At 39.0% G+C, this 25,124-nt stretch overlaps 1 protein-coding gene across 3 annotated transcripts in view; it reads left to right on the top strand.

Moving 5' to 3' along the window:
- AGAP1 (ArfGAP with GTPase domain, ankyrin repeat and PH domain 1) overlaps window positions 1-25,124 on the top strand; it is a 384,460-nt gene that overhangs the window by 165,199 nt on the left and 194,137 nt on the right. For all 3 annotated transcript variants that reach the window (XM_082483168.1, XM_082483167.1, XM_082483166.1), the window contains exon 7: window positions 15,727-15,854. In XM_082483168.1, the coding sequence (XP_082339294.1) occupies window positions 15,727-15,854 (128 nt within the window). The remainder of the gene's footprint in view (window positions 1-15,726; window positions 15,855-25,124) is intronic.

Below are 25,124 nucleotides of genomic sequence, written 5' to 3'. Positions count from 1 at the left end.
CCAGCACATCCAAAAACTGCTACTGAGTTTAAAATCCAAACTGCTACTGAGTTTAAAATACATGTGTGTTCCTCATTCTGTATAAAGTAGAGAATCCTTAAATTAATTGCATAGAATCTAAGTTTAAAATTGAAGTTTGATCTGATGAGATTGCTTGCAGTGGTAAGTCCCTGGTGTTGCAGAAGGAAACTTGTGACCATTAAAGGTGGAACTTCTGCCTCTTCCCACTTAAAAAAAAAGCGTTTGCACCAATCTTGTAATGTGATTTTCATCAATGGTAAATGCACAATGAATTTGATTGGTAAGCTACTCATTTCAGTTTTTAGAGAAGCTGGGATTGACATTGTGTGTTGACCAGTCTTAAAAAGTGAGTTGCTTAACTGGTAACTTTATTACTGGTAGTCATTAAGACTGCTGGTGGATGGCCAGGCCCACTAACTCAGGGTATTTTGACATGCTTGTTAAGGGATGTATACCTGGAGCTCCAACTCCCCTTTCCCCCTCTTTTTTTTTCCTGTTTACTTATAGCCCTTTTTAAAGTTTCCTTTCATAAATTTCTTTTGTGCCTTACACATACATGGGCAACTGAAGCCTTAATTTCCGGCAGAGCTTCTTCCGAGGAGGACAGTCATCTTTGTCCTTACAATGCTGGGTTGAGATCCAGCCATACCTGGTGAGGTGAGGGTGCCACTGGGTGCCGCTGTGGCTGTGGGCACCGGACAGAGCTGGCAGCACCTGCTGCCATAGTGCCCCGATGTGGGGAAGGAGTTGTCCTGCCTTCTGGGGAAGCCAGTGCAGTCCCTTGGCAGTGGGTTTAAAATCAACAATTAATGTAACTAGACGTGAACCAGATGTGGTTAGGAAAATGGAAATTTGTTTTCATGTGGTGGTGACAACACATTAGGGATTCATTTGTAAATTGTTTGTGCTTTGTTTGTGAAACAAATGTCACTTACCTTGGATTTTAAAAGTAGTATCTAGGACTTGTTCTCAGTCAAGGGATCCTCTGCGTTCCTTGGAAGAAAGTAAAGCAGTGCTCTGCTGTCAGCCAGGCTTTGCGGGGTTGGTATCAAGTGTAGAGAACGCCGTGCCTCACTCAGAGCATGAGTGCTGGTTAGTCACCTGGGAGAGCTTTAATTCAGAAGAATAATTATTATAAAGCTGGCATAAGACTAAAAAGCTAATAGTTTTGTTAATAGATGTATGGATGCATATTCTTTTTGGTTTCAGTATAATAGACCCCAAGATTTCTAGGCACAGAAGATACTGCTATGTTAGGTACCTTATGGAGTGTCTCACCACGTGCATGTCCCTTGAAAAGGTTGAAGGTGGCTTTCAGAGTCGCAAAAACAATTTTAACTTCAGAGTTTGAAGAAAAACAAACCTTTGGATATATGCAGTTAATGAAGGAACTTTATTGGTAGATGCTGAAGAAATATTTTTTCCATAGAAGATTGGATTTTGTGCATAAACCTTGTTAATATTAATAAAGACAGGTCATTACTGGTTTCGAGTCATATATGCAAACTCCAAGAGATGTAGTGTGTTAGTGGTGCTTCTGTTGGTGATACTTTTGTATTAAAAAAATTGTGAGGAGTAAATCACCTTCGGTTTAGCATGTACACAATTGACTTGCTCTCATCATTTATGCCTCTTCTGATGGCTGATACAGTTGCTTGTGTCTTATGCATCATAATTTACAATCTCAAGGAAAGGTATGTTTAGATTTAAGCTGCGCAATAGTGTAGCTAATGAGAAATATAGGAAATTTATAGGACTTGATGATTGATTGGATTAAGTACCTAGACATTAATTGAAACCTGAAGACTCCCAGCTGTCTTTCAGGTTGTTTTTTTTTTGGTGTGGTTTGTTTGTTTGTTTGTTTTTAAATCTTGGACAAGCAAAGCTATTGCTTCGTAGTATTTTGCAAGTACTTTTCATGTTTACAGAAAACATGGTTGGTACAGAAAGGTGGAAGGCTGGTAGGTTTTTTTGGCAATTTGCTAGTGCTTGCATAACTAGTGTGTGTTTTCTAATCACCTGCAGGAACTGATTAATTTGTGCCTATAGCAGTATTACTTAGCTCCTTATTTTACAATCTCTGTGTGACTTCAGTTGTCTTCCCCTAAGATTGTGCATTTTGGCCCCGATTCAGTATAGAGACTTGCCTGTAGTCAGCAGTTTCGGCTTATCTTCCCAGTCCCTGTTTAGCAGAGAGGCACTCGGGCCTAACTGTTGTGTGACAGATTATCTGGATAAATACTTTACATTAATCTCTCCATTAATAACACCGTTGAACCGGCCATCTCTGAAGAGATTGCACAGCTTTCTTCTGTGCTGTCATTCTGTAAATGTACCATTCTTGCTGGAGCTTAGTCTTGTGAAAATGTCTAAATTTTCCCATTAAGTGCTTAAAAAGTAATAAAACTAAAGCCATTAGACTTCACTCGTCAGATCTGTATCAAGAGAAACATTCTTCGGTGCAATAAATCTGATCGAGTGTTCGACATTTATAACATTTGAATTCATTCTCTGGAAATGGACCTTTGAAGGTAAATTGCATTAAGTAGGGCAGTTTAAATTTTTAATACAATCTTATTGTAACTGTTAGCAAATGATTAAAGTGCAAAGGGGGGCTTATGTTTTGTGAGATTTATGTTAAACGCTATATGATGCTTCTACTGTGGCGGGTTACTGCTTTTATGACAGCTGAATGTGCATAAAAGCCACAAAAATAAAGAATTTAGCCTTTAGTAATAGAGTAGATGAATTTATATCTTCTATTGGATTTGTGGAGATTGTTTTTGGAATGGGATTTATTTCACCTGCGAGTGAAGCAGCAGTCTTGGTAACAATAAGCTTAACAGTTCTCCTAATGGGAATTAGTGTATCTGAAAGGTGGATTTTGATGGCTTAGTGGACAACGAGCTAATCAGCTGAGGTATTTTAATCTTATTTAGATCCTTGGGGGGTTGTTTTGAGGAAGATTTTTTTTTAAAGTAAAAGAACATTGTTATATTTCTTTATTTGGATGGTGAACAATGGACATAACTTGGGCACTAGAGAAGCGTTGAAGTATTTGTGCATCTTTTGGATATTGCTGTAGTATTACTGTGCTTTTGCACAATGTATATGTTCTTACATTGTGACTCATTTGTATACAGGAGATCGTCACCTTTGGGTACTGCTGCACCAGTATAGTATTAGTGAAGTTTGAATGTTTTTAAAGTACCTCAGATTCTTTTATTTTGAAAATAAAAGCATGGATGACTCCTCTACATGTAAATTGTCTGCTTTGTAGTGTTTGGATTGCCATATGACTGTGTCTACCAGATGTGCCAGGAGGACAGGGGAAAACAGAAATAGGTCTCCATTAATTTTAATCCACCACTACAGAACTGAATCATGCCTTCAGTTATATGGTTTTATTAATCAAGCTGCAGTTTGGAGCAATATCATCAGGCTTGCATCACACAGTGACAGGGAAAGTGCAATGTTGTTGGAAAATGGGATAAAGAAAGAATGGTTTCATTTAGGAGTCAAAATGCTGGTTTTGATTAAACATATGCGTTACAGCTTCTCTGCCTATGTGAAGTTTGGTATTAAAACTATGGAAACAAAAGAGAACCAACATCTCAATGGTAGAGCCACCTCTATAGATAATTTCAAATACATACTGGCTGGAAATGAATTTTGAAGTGTGTTACAAAATTGCCATGGAATACCAGTGCAAAGTCTTGAGTATTCATTGGTTAAGTAGTTAATACCTAGATATAACAGAGAATAAGTGAGGCTGCATATTTAAATGCTAAATAAAATTAGGTAGTTTTCCACAAGAACCATTAGCAGAGCATCAGAAAGGTGGACAATGTAGCTTGTTAGGAGTGTCCTTAAACTGCATTCTATTTTTTATCCTATCTTCCAGCCACATCATACTTGTAACTTCAGAGATTGGTATCTGTCTGCTTTCTGCCAATTCAGGCTGGAAAGGGGGTTTATGTCAAAAGTTCATGGACCGTCTTGAGATGGAGCAAAACAGTAGATGGGGTCACTGATCACTGACTCTAGAGAGTGCTTTTCATCCTCTGTGAAGGGGATGCTAAACCCTGCCCTGAAAGCATACAAACTTGACATACTTACAAACAAGCTCCTTTTAGGACTGCCACAATACTTCAGAATTTGAAGATACTTAAATACTACTCACAAATTACATTTTCCACTCTGCTACACTGGGGACACTGCCTTTGTTTTGGTATGAGGTGTACTGTTTATGCACATGGTTCTGTGATGTCAAGACTTTGGGTTTTTAGGAAACTATTTTAAATCATTTTAGCAGTTTAAAAAAAAAATCATTAAATATTCTGATGAAAGGCCTTTTATTTTGGTAACAAAACCTTTACTTCACAGGTGCATTAATAGAACTCAGGCATAAATTAAGTTGAATTTGATGTAGTAAATGTAAGTTTATTTCTCTCTACAAGGACAGATATGTCTTTATTCTCACTAATGTAAACAGAAGCTTTCTATCACTTTGTGTGCTATTAGGGAGCTTATTGGATGTACCTAAATCTCTAGAAAGTATAAATACTGTCTATAGAAACTGTAATTCAATAGCATGCCCTACAAAGTAGCCTTTCCATGAAGTTGCTTGAAAATGTAAATATGAAATTACTTGCCAGGTAGTAAAATAACTAAGCATGGTACTGTTGTGTTATTTAATTCTATGTTTTGACATGATTAATAAATAACTTATGTTTTGAGATAGATGAATGATACTATGCTTGAGAATTTTATTCGTAAAAGATAGTTAAAAACCCAGTTATTTTATGAAACATCAATTTGTCATCGTTGTATTTGAATGTGCTGTTTGTGGTTTGTGCAGGTTTTTTTGTTTCAATATTTTTTAACCTTTGTATTTGGAATTTTACCTTTGTGTGGGAAATAACAGGATTTATGACTTGATTCTGTTGTAATGGAAAGATCAACAGAACTTCATGATATACTGGGTAGGTAAATCCATGTGCAGAAGTCTTTACCTGTGTGTCTGACACAGTGTTTGCCTTATAAATCCTCAAGCCATATGCTTCTACTTGTAACACAGTTCGAGTAGCGAAGAAAACATAGGTTTATATTATAAATTTCTTTAGATGCCAGATGCTTTCCAGTTTGTCTAGTGGATTTATTGACACATTTGCTTACCTAATCTCGGGAGACAGTGATTTGCATCAAAGTTGGAAATAAGTGATATGCAGTGTTAATCACAGCTACCTGTGGAGGAAAAAAAATATATTGGCATTGATTAGAGATATTTAATACTGGGTTTTATTTATAACTGTATTTTCACATCTGGTAAAACAAGGACAGCTGTTATTTCTGGGAGCCAGAGCTGAAATGTGTATTTCAATGAAAGCATCACACACACAAAAAAAAAGGTACCAGTAAGATGTGGTTTTAAGTTTATTTTAAGGAGAATTGTAGTAAAATCTTTTAGAAACATTACAACTGAACTAGCCTGTTGTAGCTGAACTTGATTATTAACTGTGGTGATCGTGAAACAACATTTTTAAGCAAAAAATTGTATTCCTACATACATTTCCTATTTATTTGTATTATGAAATAGCCTAATAGTTCTTGGAAACTATCTGTATCTGAGGAGTTATGAAATTGTTTTAGTAGGGTGAAATAATTGTGCATTTTAGTAATAAGATGCAACTTCAAGCTTTTTTGAGGAGCCTGCATAATACTATAATACAATAAAGCTACCAACATTACTTTGTAATGTACATTATGTTCAGTGTATATGTTTCTTCTGTTGATTAACTACAGCCAGGGTGAGCTTGAGGTAGCTTTGAAGAGCCTGCTCTGCTACAAGTAGACTTGCTGCTGAACAGTATATTAGCCCATCATTCCCGGAAGAATATAAATGGATAAACCGAACAATTGCATACAGCTTAAAGTTTTAACCATCCCACGTTAAGGAAAGTGAAGGCTAATACAGATAAGCAAAGTATATAATATTGCTTATCCTGCTTTATTCATGTTTTGCAGGAGCTCTATTTCTAGCTTCATAGCTGTGCACTTGGCTGTCCTGGCAATTTTTTTCATTCCAAAATTAACATGAGTAGCCTTGACTTTGTTCCGTCCTGAAAGTAACTGTGTATTACAGTCAGCTTTTACATTGCCCAAGTAATAGGAGCAATCACACAGTAGCTTCATTTCCAGCAAGTAAACAGCCCTACAAGACATAAATGAAGATAAATTTGTTTTAATAGAATGAGATAAAGGGAATTCAGGTAAGAATTGGATCCTATGTTAAAACTTGTCTACCTATTTTGGGAGCAAATTTGAAGCTGTCACTGGAGTAATCTTAAATAAGCTTTTGTCTACATTTTAGCTTTATATTAAAATAGATATCACAAGGAAAACCACGGGTAATCAGAGAAGACAGTCGTTCTCAGTATGAGTATTCATTCACAGGTAGTGAAGGATTTTACTTCTTACAAACTTGTGACAACAGATGTACAATATATAAACACTTCAAAAAGATTAATTAATTTGCATAATTTTACTGGCATAGTGTAGGAGTGATAGCTTCTCTCTAACTTAGAAAACTAAGTGGGTTTATTTAGCATTACCAAATTAACACATCTTTTAACACGTTTTGGAAAGCAGTATCCAGTGTTACTGTGATTTCAAAAGTGATGCAGAAATTCGGTGTTTAACAATGAGATAAGTGAGGGAAACAGAGTTATTGTGTCTCCAAGAAATGAAGCCCTGGAAGCTCCATTCCTTCCTTGTCCTGAGAATATTACAGGCTGAAAGGAGAAATTATGCTGTCATTGGCAGCAATGTCTGGATGCATTTTTTGGGAAGGAATTACTGCAAGTGAGCAGAAAAGGCTATTGTGGAGGATCATTTTATAGGGGCACTTTGGGGAGTGCAGAATGTGCACCTACCAAAGCTAGAATGGTCAGACAGGTGTGGTTGTGAGCAGGAGTTTCTGGCAGGACTGCAAAAAATTATCCTGATGGTAAAGGGCTCCAGCTGCAATTTCTGTATGAGCTGAAGTAGCATTTATGCATCTACCTTGCGAAATTTGATGCTTCTAGGACCTCTCCCTGTCTGCCCGACTTTACTAACTGTGCAGGAGACGAACTCAGCAGAAGTAGTCAGGGCAAGGTGGAAATAAGCTTCTCGTGCCTTCAGTCGGCTCTGCAGATGCTTGTCTAGCACTGGAAGGGTTGGGTTTGGAACTCCATTGCCAAAGTAACAAGGAACAGAAGATGGGAAAAGGAAGAGAGGCTCTGGCTTGCAATGTTGGGGGGGGTGGTTCTTTTAAATCACTTCATTCCCTTTCCCTAAATTACGGAGAAGCTTTTGCCAGCAGTTTAGCTGGCCCACTTGATGAGGCAGCTCTGCGGTACGTGTTGGGGAAGAGAAGGCAGGAATACTTTGCTGCTTATCTTTCCGTGATGTCAAGTTGTGGAGATGCTTTTGTTTTTAGCCTGCTGTTTTAATAGCATATTACCTTTTGACTTGCCAGCTGAAATTGTTGCGTTTGCTTTGGCATTACGTTGTTTAATACCATGTCTCCTGTAGCTTGTCTTGATTGAAATCCTCTTTTAGATTTTTTGATGCAATGAACCTGCAAAAGCAGGTGATTTTGCAAAGCAGAAATAGTGTAACAGCACTTAAAATGCAATGGTTTAAACATCTACATGCTTACCTTAGTGTCATCGTGGAAGATAGACGTCTCATGTGAAATACCTTGCTTCCTTGGTAACCAGAAGGCTGTGTTGAGACACTTTTTTCCCAGGTTGTCCGTGAGCGCTTGAGAAGTGGGGGGAAATAATACAAGTACAAAAGCTCTCTGGTTAATATGAATACTTAGTGCTTCAAAGGAAGGCGTGTTTTAGTCAAGTAGTAAAAGTGCGGGTATCATGTATGTCTGTAATCAAGTTTGTTTTAAGAAGTAGAGATTTGGTAACAAAGCATTTTGCCCCGTAACACTTTGTAATGCTTTTGGTGCCTTGCACTATAGGTATTACTTTTTTTTGTCAGATAGTTTGACTCTTTTCTTGCTGTGCAGGGTCAGAGATAAGTACCTGCACACTTCATTTTCCCACCCTTGTTGGTCACACTGTAATGTGAAATAGCGGTTATCCTGGCAAGTACCACCATAGGCTGTTAGAGCACTAAGCGGATTTATGTTTGGTGCAGAATAACTCATCTCTACAGGTAGGGCTTTACAGCACACTGTTTCTACAGGGAAGAGTCACTTAAGAAATTTCTGGCTGTATGTTGTACTTTAGCTGTGCTTACACCAGCTGATTGTTGGACCGTGGCTTAAACTGGATCACTGAGAAGACCTGACTGTTGAAAATGTTGAATTTGTGTTGGCAACACATCTAGGACACATGCAAATACATTCTGGCTTTTTTTCGCCCCTTAGAAAGTAGCTTGAGAAATTCCTACATCCAAACCCAAATACTATAGCAGTCCAGTACTTATTTCTGTATTACAGTTGGCACATGGTATGTGAAGCTGTCCTTTTAAAGAGAGAAGTATAAAAGTTGTTTAGCCTAAAAAATGAATTGAATTTAAAACAGGCACAATGACTTTAATAGTGGATACTTACATTAATGTTTCCCATTCAAAAGCATCTGTGGTTAGTGCTTGCTCTTGTAGTTATTACTGCTTCGCCTGTAATACATAATTGTGGAATAAGTTTATTTTTATTGAACACTTATTTATTGTAAATGTGGAATATTAAGCTAAACTGCAGTTGCTGTAAAAATGTAAGCTGCTATAAATCTCAACTTCCCACAGTGTGTTTTCATTAGACAGGGCTTTTCACGTGAAACAAGTCATCAGCAGGGCTCATGAACAGAAGCAAATTATTTTTGTTCATCTAGTGAAACATGATTTTGTTGATGTATCAGTTATACTAGTTATGCTTCTTCCACTTTCCCTCTCCATCTCCCTGCCAGGTTCTGTTGAGGTAACTGGGATTTTTTTTAGGGACCAGAGCTTATACGTGTATTAGTTAAGGCATATCTAATGGTATTTGTGCCCTGATGTTCATGTTGTTGGTTGGAGATGTTAGCTGGGATGTTTTCTGCTGTATCCATTTCTCTGTTCTATAGGAATTACAGCAATAAAGTCTGATGATCACTGCTGGTGCTGTAAATATGAAAGTGTTAGTTTATCAACAAGAATGAGGCAGTGACAAGAAAAGGCTGAAGTGTCAAACATGGAAAGAGTGTGTTCTCTCCTGCATGTCGTTCAGACCGGCGTGCAGAGGCCCTTTAGCTGCTGCGCGTGCAGATGCTGATCACTGGGACGTGCCTGAATAACTGCAACCTCAGGATAATGCATCTTCTAACAAAACCAGATACCCGGCTGGGGAGGGAGCAAGTGACGAGCACATTGGCTAGCAGTGCAGGGTCAAGCTGGCTGGTGGACTTCACGGTTGTCCTCATGCCTGGTGTCCAAAAACGAAAGATGACAACTTTTGTGATGTTTCTGAGGCTCTTTCCCTCCCTTGTAATTTTAAGGACTAAGCAAATATTTTGACCTTCATTTTTCACAGTTTTTATCAGTTAAAGAGACAATCAGATTCTTGCGTAAGCCTTGTGAGGAAACTATAATTTTTTCGCATTTAAAAATGTCACTGTAGCCTTTGACTGTGCAGGGAGAGCATGCCCTTTTCAAAGATGCAATATAGTGCATATATTGCTCAGCCTTCCTTATAAATCATGATCTTATCAAGAGTCTTTTGTTTGACACCGGTTGCAGCAAGGTTAATATTCTATGCTTTTCGTAGGCAGAAGTCTCTTGATGGTCTGTAAAAGCATCAAATCAGTAATTGTTGTGAATGTTCCTCCAAACCACAAGTTTGCGAAAAGAATGAAAAATTGTTGTACAGTTTCAAAAAGCCAACATTCCTTTTCAGAGGTCTGGGTGTTCCTGTTAGCACGAGCACTCGGGTTTAATTTAAAACTAATTCTGATCACTAATGGTGATGTGAATTGAACAGAGACTTTCTGCAAAGAAACTGTTGTTTGTCATTCCAAGTGATCTGTGAGTATAGGAGCTGTTGTTTTAACATGAAAGGTAATCTTTGTGTAAACTTTCAGATATTTTTTTTTTCTCCAGCAGTTGAAATAGGTATTCATGAGTGTTTGTTCCTTCTGTTGTTTTTTAGTCAGCCATGAGCATTCTGAGTTCAGCTGAAAGCTGTTTTCTCTCTGTCAGTAATTGGAAGAAAATTTAGTGCACAATTCTTGCATCCCCATCTTTTGCAGAGTGGCAGGTTTTAACTGAACGTGGTGTTTACTTGTACCTGGACACACAGCAGAGATAAATGATCTTGCACGTGTTTTTATGAGAAACCAATTTTGATTTAAATTAATGGTAATTCAAGAAGACTGTTTGCATCTCCTAAATACGCAATGGTCTTGTACTGGTGATAACTGAGAAGAGAAATATTGCCAGATGTTACAGGTATTACATGCCTGGAGTCTTCCCTTTTCATATTTCAAGTGTTCCTTGGTAAAAAGCAATGTAAAGGGTGCAGCGGTAGCTATTCACTGCCTTTTGGGAAAGAGAGCAGTGATCAGATTGTTGAGACCTCTGGATGTTTTCCAGGACCTGTCTTAAAATTGAGAAGAGATCAGGTCTCAGGCTAGATGAGGTTTCCCTAAACGCATGTATTGCGCAATGCAGAGGTAGCTTTGTATTTTCAGTTTTAATAGGTGTGGGGCCAGATGAGACAGTCTTACCTTGTGTCTTGAACTTCTTCTAAGGAGTATTTTCCCCCCAGGTCTCTGCCTTTCTTGTCCTTATACTTGAATTAAGCTGTGCTAATGAGATTTTAGAGACCCGGCTGCCCCCGCCAAAGCAGCCTCACACTGCACAAGAAGTTGACATGTGATGAACAGCCCTTTGAACCAGGGAAAGACAACTCTGTCAGAGCAGTTACTCTGGCAACAGTATTTCTAATGGTGATTAGCTCCGAAACAGAGCACAAAAAGGAGTCGGTTCATTATGGAGGCGCAGCTCTGGGTTTTGGGGAGAGGAGGTGACCTGCTATTTCTCCCATGAGTGAATTTAGTCCTCTGATAGTCAGCCCCATGCTGTCGAGAGTGGAATAGGAGAGCTTTGTTTGGAGAAAAATCGGGTACGGGTAACTTTTTTCTATGTGCAAATGGAAACAGTGGTGGTTTGCAATGCAGATCTGCTGTGCTGGAGTGCTGAAACCTTGCTTTACAGCTCGGAGGCTGCTAGACCACCGAGCTTTCCTCCTTCGCCGTACGGTGCTTCCAATAAACAATCCATCCAAAAGTTAGTAGGGGCTGCTTACGAATGAGTGGTTTGACTAACAAAAAGTAGCATTTGAGATGAAAGTGGCAGGGGGTGGGAAGGTTAATTTTGTTTTGGTGAGCTAGGTCAGGCATGGAAGAAGAGGCATTCAAGTCAAGAGCTTTCTCTCCAAACTCGGACATTTTATTCATCGTGCAGACCAGGAATTTCACATGCTTTTAATTAACAAGGCCTTAAAGCAGGATATAGCTTCTAGTCATTCTGGCTTGTGAAATTAAGTTTAAATGCATGAGAAATTAGCATCAGTCTTCCCCAAAGACCAAATATTTGCTAAACATCAGTTCTCCTGTTTTACATCTCTGAATATCTTCACCATATCCATGTTTATTTGCAGAAGAGTTCTTGACTTTGCAAATAAATCTTGTTTAGCTCTTCATACCACGGATAGATGGCTCACAATAAAAATCTCTCAGAAATTGATAGCTTAATTGAGTATATCAAAATAGAATGCAATAGATTTTTAAAAATAGTTGAAATGATTATTTTTGATACCTGCCAGTTAGATTAAGTCAGTATTCATCTGTTTTAGAAATAGATCTTAGCAAGTATATTTAGATTAAATTCAGAAGCACTGAATCATCTTTTGGATGGGGTAGACACCTGAAAGCTCTGGGGCAAAAATATTTCTGCTTTCTTGTGTTCTCTATTCACTTTATAGAACAACATTTATTTTAATTGTATAGCTTCCTCTGGACTGACATTTCCATTACAGGCACTTCAATATTAATCTGAAGATCTTGACTCTGAGTGGTCTTAAACTGGTTAATGAAGTACACTAGTTGGCTTCCATTAGCAGTGAAAAGATCTTCACGTATGGCCATGGCCTATCTCAAGTGTTCCTGAAGAGCACTATTTTTTGCTGTATGTTTTTTGGCAGAGGTCCCACCTACCCACTCAGCTGCCTAAACTGTTGTAGTGGTGGTACTGCCTTCTGGAAAAAAAAAAAATCAAATTTGTGGACATATTCTAATGTAGGAATACTCTGACAAAGTTGCTCGTACAGCCAGTGTGAACTCGTGTGTAGTTGTAGTTGTGGAAATGAAATGTGTTGGTTCAAGAATTTTTTCTACCACTGCTAAGCGACTAATGAGCGGTCACTATGAGTCCTAACAAAGATGTGATAACAGAAACAGGTTTGGGGGCTGAACGAGCAATACAGCATGGCTGTTCTCTGGAACTGGTGTTAGTTCTTATAATTATGGTGTATTTCTCTCTTGCTACACAACCATTTAACTGTGTTTTTTTTCCTCCTTAACTACTGTGTCTGAAGATGTCAGCAGCAGGAGTTAGCAGATCTGTGGGGTTTTCAGTGCCAGCCATTTTAAGTTTTGTGTATTTCAGGTCTTTCTTCTCTGGAATAGAAGATGTAGAAAATGTGAATTTGCAGCAGCACTGCTGAGGAGATACGTGCTGAACCCCTTTTATTGACTTCTGATGGGCAAGATTTAGGTTTCATCTCTTCTCTCAAGGTAGCTTTAGAAAGAGCACAGTAGGTCTTTTGACAGTCCAGCGATTGCCCCACAGATGATCAGTCACATCTTTCATATGTTGCAAACTTTGAAGGGTCAGGGTACTCCTTTAGGTACTTCTGAAGCTCATATCACCATCATATCCAAGGGCAAGTAGCCCAGAGCACTTGAATATTGAATGCAATCTAATTATGGAGTGATGGCTACATGACTGCAATGAAAGAAGCAAAAACTGTTTGGTGTCTCAAAGGAGAGCCGGTTGCCTAATGAAGAGAGGGGAGAGGCAGGAGGAATCGTGCTCTGGGAGGGGATGTTAGACTTGTTGCTGAAATGGAGGGGGAATTGGGAAGGTTTGGCAGCTCAGAAGGGGATTTCCATTAGGGGGCACATCATTTTTCTAGCAGAGGGAAGAACGAAGAAATTTGAGGCTAAGAATGGTCTATTCTAGAATTTGTAGCACAATTTTAAGGAGGTAACGTTAGATCTTCCACTCCAATTTTACCATTTTTACAGCACACAGAATAAATTACCCTTTGTGCTGCTCTATGTAAGGTTTCGTTTCCAGGCACTTTGTGGATTACCCTTCACAATTCTAGTTATATGCTAATCTTTGTATTTATGGAGTAACAATTTTTGCTTTTTTTTTTTTTCCCTCTTTAAAATTTGTTTATTTTTTTTAGTGTCTGCTTTTGTAGTACTTAGCATTCAGGTTGTGCGTTTGAGTAGGTGAGTTCAGACTGTCTTAGTTTTTTTTTGCCTTGTGCCTTTCTGGAGTGATAATTTGGCAAGACTGAATTATGTATGTTGACGTGGTGCTACAAACACACCTATATTCAGCTTGAAGGAAGGACGTAAATATTTTCCTTGACTAATTACCTCTTCAATGTGAGCGTAGAAGTTTCTGCTGAAAAGGTAGTTTTCATTCACGTGTGGTTTTGATTCAGTTTTGGTCTTAATTTAGCTCTTTACCACATATGATGAAGACAAATCCATGTGCATATGTTAAAGTCTGACCTTCGGTTTGCTCTCTGCATTCACTAATGTGTGTTAAAATATTTTAATATATGGCTTTCCAGGCTCCAGATCAATAAACCAATGGGTCTGAAATGACAGAGTGCTCCGATATTCCTCTGTAATTTAAACATGATTAGCTGATGAAGGTTATGATCAATATGCCAGGGAAAGATAAATTAATTGATATCATCCTTTCAGGATGATAAGAGGCCTATTGGAGGTGGGATGTAACTAATGAAGCTGCTTCTTCATATATACGAGCCATTTTTTATACAATGTATTCTCACTAAATCATGGTTATGCCATCATTCATTTACGTGAAAAACATAAGCCACAGACCAAGTTGTTATTAAAATTCCATTCATTTAAGAAGAAATTGTATGCTTATTCTGCTAAACAATATCTCTGCCTGTCTTATGTATTGAGGGAAAAAATAATCTTGGAATTTACATAAAATCTTTTTATATTTTCTGAGCAAGACAGATTGAATGCTGTTGGTCTAATTACAACAAGTTTCTGTGTGACTGTTTAAGTAGATGCTGTTCTGCTTCACTGACTGGTTTTGGTGGAGACAGTGCAAGTGACTATAGACTCCTTTGCACAAGTTTCATAAACTGCCTCACTTCATGAAGATTACTGCATGTGAGGAAGCTAAATTTAGTATTATTTTTGATTAGCCACTACACTAGTCTCTGTTTCTGAAGACTGAAATTTTGTTTACTTTTTAATTTGTGACCCAAAAAGGTAGGGAACAAAAGTAGTGTAAAGGATTTTATTTTTAGGTATTTATGACCAAAAAAGAGCTCTTTCCAAAGCTGCATAGCGGAATGAACTGAAATTCCATTGTATCACAGAACAAACTTATGAAGTAGTTTGACTTTTTTAAATTGAAAAATTATGGGAGAGGTATGAAAGTTGCTGCATTTCAGATCAGCTCTGTTTCTATTTTTTATTATGAGTCTGCTAAGCTGTATATAGAGATGTTAATGACTCTGATACCTGTCTCTATTTGCTAAATGCTACTTTTCTTTACATGTTGTAGAAAATTTCTTAATAAATTGCAAAATAAATTTGTCACTTCCAGCTGTGCTAGTGCTGCTAAGTAACTAAAGCTAAAACTAGGAATCATGATATGGCTTCTTTCCATAATGATTTTGAATGGGATGTGATGTGTGGCACCGCTAATCCAGGTATTCTATGTCAGGGACCCTTTATCAGTTTTATTATTCTGATTATCGTTTGTTTCAAAAGCTTTAAAATTGTGGTTTCCAAAACTGATTGTCCTGATGCAGTCACTGGTAATTAAGAAAAGCCCACCTTATTCCTCAGCAGCAGCAAGTACATGCCTTCTTGTAAACAACCTGCTTGGATAGGTGATAGCTTTCCTAATGAACCTTCTCTCTCTGATGTAGGGTACCTTCCATGATCATACTAGTAAACAGCATTGAGATGCACTTGAACTAGATTGTTAGTCAAGTGTGGCTCATATTTATCTTCTATCTGCAAGCAGAACATCCCAAAGAAGAATGGAAAATGTGTACTACCATAAACTTTGTTAGTATGCTATTATAAGTATATAGTGGACTTATAGCATTCTTGGTATTGCTTTTTGTAACTTGCACGTCTGGCTTTTCCCCTTCTGCTTGGATGTTGCTGGTTCTCTGATGCTTATCTGGTGGAGTGAGAGTTGACATCAGCATCTGTCATCTTAATTGGATGTATTACTATGAATTTTTGGAGCAAGCTTTGGCAATGGAAAACCCTATTTTGTGTTTCGTGTGTTCTGTGTATTTTTGACGTACCACATTTTCTAATGTGTGCTGTATCTTACCTACCTGTATGTTTTGTTTGTCTTTAGTTGCTCAGAAGATCGTTGCAACAAGGAAGAAGCAGCAACTGTCAATTGGACCCTGCAAATCTCTACCAAACTCTCCAAGCCACTCATCCGTGTGTTCTGCCCAGGTTTCTGCTGTACATATCAGCCAGGTACAGACTACAATAAATGCTTGCTTGAAAAAGGAACGGATAAGTTGCTTTTCATCTAAAGTATTTAATGCCGGTGCTCTTTTTGCTGCATGATAGGTAGTTGGCATTTTTCTTGAAAGGTATCGGTGATCTGTAGTTTGAAGCAATTTTTTTTTTGTTCATTGGCTTGACTTTGTTTCAAGAAACGGCTGCAGTAAAATAGTTTGGCTTTAAAGGCATCTTTGATCATACTGATTTATGCCCAGCAGCCTGCTGTTCTAAGTAGATCAATTGTTATGATAGCAGGATTTGCTGTACTGTGTTGTAAAATTACCTCACTACGGTTTTGGTTATTGTTCTAATTCAGCTGTGTGCTGAGCGATAGCTGGTGTATCTCAGTGGTTAGCATGACAGAATTTTACATTTGTGAGCACTGTGTGTGCTGTCTCTGTTTTGCTCAATTGAAATGATTCCCCTTTAATGGCATAGCAATATACGTTGCTATTGACTTGGAGATACTGTATGTAAAAACAAAACAAAATTCTGCCTCAGTGTGTGGCAGGAAGGTCTGGTGGCCTTGGCAGTACTTTTGGAAACTTATGGTTAATACCAACATTTTCTTACTTGCATGGTTTTTACCCACATACATTAATACACTCTCCTGTATTTCCCTTGTGATACCCTTCCTCAGTATCTTTGTCTTCTATTGTCAAGTTATAATCTCTGTATACATTCACAGTCAGGATGCATATAAACTCAATCATTCAGATCCAAGACCTTTGCAGCCAGGCAGATTGTGTTCCTGCTGTGCACTCTCACTCTGGGCAGATGGACATACAGTGCCATCATATTGACCCTTACAGTCTGTGGCCAGAACTGTGCCCTGATTTCCTAATTTCCACTATAGCAGTCTGAAATGTCTGATACCCACCAGCCTTCCTGGTGTGTTTTTCAGTATAAACTCAATGATATGCCAATAACATCTTCTAAGGTTATATTGCAGACTTGAGCCACCCATGTGAGGTTTTGTTTTATCTGTGGACACTTCTCCCACACTGAGAATGTCTGCTTTTTGGCAAAAAGCAGTATAGTGAAGAAGTGTTTTACCTTTGGGGTTTTTTTTGGTTTTCTTTTTTGGGGGGAGGGGGGGTTGGAGGTTGTTTGGTTTTTTTGGGTTTTTTTTTTTTTTTTTGACATGTTACTATCTCCTGAAAGTGCTTTGTTTAGATTTGTACCACAGGATGAAAGCTGTGGTGGTTCTTTGCTCATAGTGAATGGGCTCTTTCTATGCCCTAGTGGAAACTTTCACCATTGGGTTAACTCTAAAGATGCAGATGCCAGTTTGGTCTTTAGAGTTCTTTGCTGTGAGATATTCTGCTTTGAGCTGAGCCTGGATACCAACCTCAGACCGTGACTCTCACTTTTGCTGATTATGCCAAAAGAAAATGCTGAAGTTCAGATCCCCCTTTCTAAAGCAGGTGCATGACTCTTCTGAAGAACCCTGGCACCTTCTGAAGTACAAGTTCCTTATATGGAAGAGGTTCTCCCCTTTCTTGTTGTATGTGACATTGATCAAGTTTCCTCACCCACTCTCTCTGACCAGGTCATTGCCACAAGTGCCTGGCACTAACCCTCTGTGTGAAATGCTTTTCATCCAAACAGTTTCCTCCAGGCAGTTGTGTATGTCCAGACATTTAGACTGAGAGGAATTATGCTGTCTGTAGGGGCTGTCCGTCCTATTCAGTGGTGAAAGAGGAAACATGCTGTCGCAGAAATGTGGAGAACAAATGGAACCATTTCCAGTTCTGAACTTCCTTGTGGATCCAAGAATTTTAGTTCTACTAGTTTACTCAGTCTGATGATGACTATATAGGTTTTTCAAGACTTTCTAAGGAGGATAGATGGTGCTTTGTACAACCTAATCTTAGCCACCTGCATCTCTGTTCTGCATTGTCTTAAAGCAGTTGAGGTCACCCTTCTTGTTAATGAAGTTTGATTGAAGAACATCAGACATCTAGGTTCTCACCAGTTTCCTGCCCAAGTCCAGTTTGGAAGCCAACAACAAATACCAAATTCTACACAAGTACTTCACCTACACAGCAAACTTCTTGCCGGTGATAAGGACTATTTGGGAAAATTATAACCAAGGTAGCTTTTGTCATAAGCATCCCTACGGTCTGTTTCAATAAACGTGAAATAATATTCTTCCTTTACCAGCTGGCATAATTATCTGATGGAGCAATTGCCAGTCAAAGATGTCTGTCTTCTGAGATTGATGTAATGCGTAAGAGTATAGGCCATAAATGTATTTCATGTCTGATTGCCTTTGTGCTACACTTAAAGGCAGTACAGCCTTGTTTAAGGAAAGGAAACCAAATCCTTATCCTAGACTTAAAAGAACTTTGCAACTGTAATTCGAAGTTTAAGATGATCTGGGGGAAGATCTAGCATCTCTGCTCTTGGCTGGAAGAGTGGCTGGTGTCTTGCTCTTTAGAACATCTCTTTTGACATAATGATGTTTCACTGAAGATTTCCTCCATGAATCAAGTTGTTGTTGTTATCGTGCCCTGCCACTTGCGTTCTCCACAGGAGTGAAAGCCTTCAGAAGTAGTGGTTACACAGATCACTTCGAGATATTTTTCCCTCTCTGGTAGGATCACTCTGGTGATCTAACTCATGCAAACTCTTCAGATGATTCTGGAGTCAAGAGCTTAGGCTTTAGAGAAAGAAAAAAAATATCACCTTACCCAGTCAGTCTAGTCCTTAGCATTCCTTGGGGGAAATTCTAAGTCTTAATACCAGCAAGGGCTTCTCCACCCAGTAGTTTCAGTTTTCAAACAGTGAAAGACTTGTTTGTGTGTTTGGATGCATATCTATACTCATGTCCAGTAGTCCTAGGTGGTGAACCCCTAGGTAACGTCCCCTTCCAGAAAATGCTCTCAGGTATGTCTACACTCAGGCACTCCAGAGAGCTGTTTCCCAGAATGAGATGCTTCCTATTCCAATGACAAAATCCACTTGTGTTTGCAGTAGGTGTTCCTTCTGTGTTCCTTCTCTGACTTTTTGTTTATAATGCATGCATGTCAGTCAAGGTGAGGGATTTACCTCCAACAGCCAGAGTCAATAACCCTTGGTGCAAGTACTTCACATAGATATGTTGGCTTTCATGGAAGCATGCAAAGAATTTTATTCTCAAATCCAAGGATATCATTCATGATTTGTGATGGACAGAACTATTGTATACTCATGTACTCTGCCATGACAGAGAGGGGCCTTAGACACCACACCTTCCATGCTCTGAGTTTAAAAATATTACCAGAGTGAGTACTGAGTGGTACCGTTTAAAGTCACCCACAAAATCATTATACACGTGGACTGCAGTACAAAGAAATGTGTTTACTGGTCAGCAGTGTCACTCTCCTAGAAGATTTGCATCATACCCGAGAAAGCTATAGAGCTCAACGTAGATTTTACTCACCTGCAGCTCGGGTATGGCTAGCACACAAGCTTGCTCCCTACTACCTGCTGCAAATCTATAAAGATGCATTATTTATGCTTGCACTGTGCCTTCATAAAGTTTTTACTACAGCATGATTGTCTAAATATGTAAATTAAACTATTAAAAGTGCAGTCAGCTTAATCATCCATTATTTTACTGTATATGAGACCTGAGTATGGATAAGCACTAAAGACTAGGGCACAATTATCTTATTTATAGTGGGGGTCATTTGGGATGAAATACTCTGTTGTAGTATTTTGGGCACTTGAAGAGCTTAACTAGCTTTTCCTTCTGCTTTTTCATGTAATTGCAAAACAAAAACTAAAAGAGAAATGAAAACAATATTTAATACTACTGCAACATACGTCGTAATTCTTTTGTATTTACAAGGCTATTTCTAAGTAATCTCTAACATTTATTTAAAATAAGCCTTTTTTTATATATGTGTGTGTATGTGTCTATATTCCCCTTCATTCACGTGCACAGTTTCACACACAGTACACACGTATATGGAAATGTATTCTCCAGGACTCAAATGTTAAAACTCAGTCCATCTGTAGGTGTACATTTTCCTCCTTTCTTTACCTTCACAGGGCGCCAGTTGCATTCCTAATTAGTTTTTGTTTTGCCAGTGGTTACCTTTTCTTTTCTAAGGTCTTTTAAACTTCAGACTGAGACTTGATCTTCTCGATTTTCCAGTTTACAACACAGTTGCTGCCATTGTAACACTGAAGCCTGTTGTCGCATTTGGTTAACTAAATTATTAGTAATTTCACTGAGATGACCTTTTTTTTTTTATGTGCCTGCTTACTTTGTGTTCAGGAGTTGTCTTCACGTTCTCTTGGTGCTCTTTGGTTTGTCTGAGAGGACAGATCTGCTCTTTCCTGTACCTTGCTGTTACAATGAGAAAAGACAAAAGCTCCCGAGATGGACAAGTTCTAGTATGTCCCAAAGGGTGAGGTTAAACTGCTAAATAGAGGGAAATAATACAATTATTACAAGACAATTTGGTCTTACTGTGGAGGGCTGGAGTTACTGAAGTCTCTGGAGTCATTTATCTGGACCATAGGTTTGAAATCTGCTGCCAAATTTGTATTCCACAGCAGCATGCTCAGCTTTCAGGCTTTTGCTGAGGCAAGGTGTCGTGGTTTAGGCCAAATCCACCACTGGGGACCCGAGGGACCCAAGACGGGACCGACAGATGCTCCCCTCTACCCCTCTACAAAGAGAGAGGCAGAGGAGGAAAAAGACACTTAAGAGTTTAGAAGAAACTAAACTACTTTAATGAAATATTAATAATAAAATAAAAAGAAATAATGAAAAATATATACAAAACCGTATCAAGCTCCCGAGATGACAATCACGTCACCGGCTGGCACTGGGGCAGTCCCAGGCTGGACTCAGTGGCGGACGGGAACTGGATTCCGGATCTGGAGTCAGGATTGGGATCACAGGCAGACAGAGTCCTCCTCAGACGTCGGCCATTGAAGGAAGAGCCCGTGACCCTTTGATCCCTCAGCTTTTATACTGAGCATGAGGCAGATGGGATGGAATACCCTGTTGGTCAGTTTTGGGTCACCTGTCCTGTCCGCTCCTCCCTGCAGGTGGGACCCCACTATGCTTTTCCGCTTCCGACCCTCCAACGTGGCAAATAACAAAGTTGGTTGGCCTTGGCTGTTATGACAATAAGTGTAAGCAGGAGCCTCTCTGCATACCATGCCTGGGCATCAGCTATAAACAATTGGCCTTATCACTCTGAGAGAGTGAACACTGTCTGCACAATATGCAGTTAATTTCAGTTGTTAGAAGAGGCCCAGCTAAGAAGCGAAGTTACTGAACAAAATTGGTTCTGTTTTACCTCAAACCAGGACACAAGGACTAGTTTCCTTCCTGATGTGGCTGTGTATCACCAAAATCCCTTGAGTAAATTGGACTCCCACCTATAGTGTTTTCAGATGAAAGACTGAGATAATGTGACTTTCAGAAGACAAATTGTACACAAGTGGGCAAAGAAAAATGTGTCCTGACTAAAGAATTTTCCATGAGGCTTCTGTGTTTCTACAGAAATATGTTTTTCCCTGTTTTCCCCAGGAACAGAATGGGCAGACACCAAATGCATTCTGTTCATAGGGTATGTAATCTGTGCTTTTGATCAAGGCTTGCTTTATTCCAACTGTTCCCAGGCTCCCTGAAGCTCCTGGCAATCTCTTGCCTGTTTTAGAAGTAAGACCTGCTGCCTTCATTTTCTTCTCAAGCAGTGGTTAGAGGAGATTTTTCCAGAGGGCATCCTGGTATATCCAGAGAGCAGAAAAAAAAACATCGATTCTGTTTGAATCAGGTTACTTGTCAAGACAAAAAATGTCATCTTTATTCTTCCAGTGCTTTCATTTCGTGGTTTGGCCTGACATTTGTACTGTGTAAGCTTCATGAATCATTTGGCAATACCAGATAATTTAAATAAGATATAAGGTGAATATTTTGCCACCTTTGTATAATGGACCAGTCAGGAACATGCCCCTAGCAAATAGGATGACAAGTCCAACTTTTTCTTAATGCAGGTCACTGCTGAGCTCCTGTCATGCCAGGTAAATTACTCACCAGTTTGTTTACTAAGGAAATCTGAAATACGTAAAAGTTTTGAAGGTGTGGGATTTGACTTGATTCGATCCTTTTTCTGCACAGAATTGTGGACAGTGTATACAAAGTTTTATTTTTTTTATGAGGTACTGGCAGGAATCTTGTTACAGGCTTTAACACTTTCATTGGCAGCGTCTGCCTTTGAGGTAACAGCATTGAATGGACCTATTTGGTCAACTTATGGCAGGTTAATACCTTCATCTGAGTTATTCTTGTCTGGTAACAGTATAGTGACAATATTATGCTGAATTTGTGCTTGCTGCCATGACCCTGAGTTTTTTACAGCATCAGTCTCTGTGGCAACAAAGCTACAAGCCTGTATAGATACTAAAGGTATACATTTCTCTAGATGAAGTATTGGCCATTCACACGAGGTGCGTTCTAGAAATAACATATCCCTGAAATTAAAGACTTCCAGAGTTTTCTGTAACGGTGTGCTGAAGTGCATTGACCACAATGAGGCTGTGTATCTTCCTAACAGGAAGGAAAGACAGGGTTGTACTGTGTACGTCCAGAAACTGAGCACGTTTCTGAATGGGCATACTGCCTTAATCTGTCACCTGAGAAAGCCAAACGGGGGTTGTATCTATGTAAATGGTTCTACTGGGGCTAAAAGTTTCCCTATCTAGAGTCATTTGATTGACCTCTGTCCCTATTGCCATGATTGGTGACAGCGGTGACTCACAGAACTGGGCTTTTGTGCTGACGTCTCAGGTATGTCCAACTCTTGAGAGCAGCTTAGTGGAAAAACTTGATTGAAAAGGTAATGTTAAGCTGTGCAATGTCCCAGTGGATATTAGAGTGCTTATTTGATCGGTTTTGACTGCCACAAATTTGACAAGTTTGTCTATAGTCATCAAATGGGTTTATTTTTTGTATGTTTTGGGTTACGTGTGTTGTAAGGAGCATTGTTCTTTAGATTTGCTGACTTGATTTTTATGACTTGGGACAAATGTTCAGTTCTGTGAATTACAGTTATTGCCATGTTTCCTAAATCCTGTACCTTGCTCCAGTGAACTTGTTATTAAATGCTTGCATACCAATGGCAGGAAACTGCTCTCTACAATCTTAATAAGGCAAGATCCCTAGATTTCTATTTGGTGCAAGCAAACAACCTGACAGAGACCACTCGCCACCTTTTCTTTCCTTCATCAGTGCATTAGGTTCAGATGTTACCAGAAATACGGTTTGCAAGTGCTTGTCTGGTTGCATTTTTCATTGCTCCTGTCTGTGCAGGCTGTAACTTGGAAGTCACGTCTGAGCACTTTCTTGTCAAACCCTTTCTGTTTATTGAGGTGTTTCAGAGCAACCATATAGTTTTATATGTTTGCTAATTATTGGCACCCTCAGTAGGAGCTGGAGCTTGTTCATTATTGGTAGCTATGCTTTTATTCTGTGGAAGCCTTGAAGTTTTCCACTTTTAAGTCTTTTATTGAAATAGATAATTTTTTTATTTTTCCAGCCAGTGGGTTTGACATGACTTATTTTGAAACCACCTCAGAATATTATTTACAAAGTTGGAAATCTAGTGGGGTTAGTATGTGTGAAGAGAAACATAGCCTGCAGGACTTCTTTTACAGAAATTGTCTGTATAGGAATGTTTGTCTTTGGGGACTGGAATGCCCAACATGTATGTGTTTTCCTTTAGGAGTTACTGCTGGAAAGTAAATCACTTAAAAATCCAGGAGACAGTAAAATGATTTTATAAGATGATGAAAGATTAAAAAGGTTTTTTTAAAGATTAAAAAGTTTTAGGGAATCCTTTACGTACTCTGCCTGGGAAATAGGCAGGGTAGAAATCTGTTATTTTTAGTTTAAAAAAAATAAGAGGAGGTTTTTTTTAAAAACAAAGGTGGCAGTGCATAGTTATCAAGTTGATCAATAGTATGAAACAGAACATAGCTGCATCCTTTTATTTTCAACAGTTTGTGGTGCAAATCCTTTCATCAGTGTACAACATCTGAATCCTTCCTTCTTGCCTTTTTCCTGTCCTTTCTGTAGAAGAGACTTCTAAATGTTTTGTGACATAACCCTGTTGTGATTTTTCTTCTTTTCTCCACCATCTTCATTTGCTTATTGTTGTCTTTTTTTCTTTCTCCTTGGGTGAGCCTTGCAGCTGTACGGCTTTAATCTTAAATGCGTTCAGTGCCTTTTCCCATTAATGGTTGCTTCCTTAGATTTCCTTCTCCCTCATCTCCTCCACCCCAGTTTGGTTCAGTCATGGCGGAGTGGAAAGTAGGTCCCTCACCACTCTAGCCTGAAAGCTGTTCCTTGACACCAGTGTCTTTGGTCTCCTTCTCTAATGCTCCTGTATGATTGATGAGCATTCAGATGTCCTCCACCTGCTTTTGCCAGCCACGTTTTAAGGCTTCCATACCACCTTCCTCATCTCTGATATGTCCAGTGCTTTGAGTACTCATTTTCAAAGGCTTTGGCTGTTTGAACTTCGGCAAACTTTTGGCGATTACTTTGTGTCCTAGTTACGTACTGTTTTTTCATTACTTCTTTTCATGCAAGAGTCTTACGTGTTTCTTTGGAGAGGTAATCTCTGACTTCCGCGGGTTTGGTGGAATAACCTGCAGGTTATTTACTCTCCTGTGTGTTTGGTGTGGTACTTGGTGTCTCAGCAAGATGATATAGACAAAGAGAAAGCAAATGCAGGGTAGATTAAGGTCAATTCTTCCCAGGTTGTCCTGCTCATGTCTCTGGTGTTACCATTCTCTGTTAGGACACTAAAAATGATCATTTCAGCTCTTGTTCTTTCATCTCCTTTGTTTCATACGCTTGGGCCATCTCCAGGTTGTGCTTGCTGCTTCCTCTGGGCACTTGAAAATGTAGAAAAACTCTATCAAGATCCGCTGTTACTTACAGTACTCTTGCCTCTGGCTTCCTGACAAGCCATGCTTCTCCAATTCAGTCGGAATGAAGGGAAATTTCATCTTCCTTTAGTGTCCTTTATGTGTATATATATTAATTTAAAGCGAGGAGAACTTTCTCCATCAAAAAGCTCGTTTGCTATGTTGTCAGTCCTATCCTGTCACACAGAAGTGAGATGAGGATCACGCTGTCATTTACAGAGAAAGAGTGACTTTGAGTGGTGTTCCTGGATTTCTGTCTGCATTGAGTGTCCCTTCAGCACAAACATGTGCTGCTTG

This window comes from Vanellus vanellus (assembly GCF_965231255.1).
Source record: "Vanellus vanellus genome assembly, chromosome: 5".
NCBI lineage: Eukaryota > Metazoa > Chordata > Aves > Charadriiformes > Charadriidae > Vanellus > Vanellus vanellus.
The sequence above is the reverse complement of the archived record's forward strand: the minus strand, read 5'-3'. Positions and strand labels throughout refer to the sequence as shown.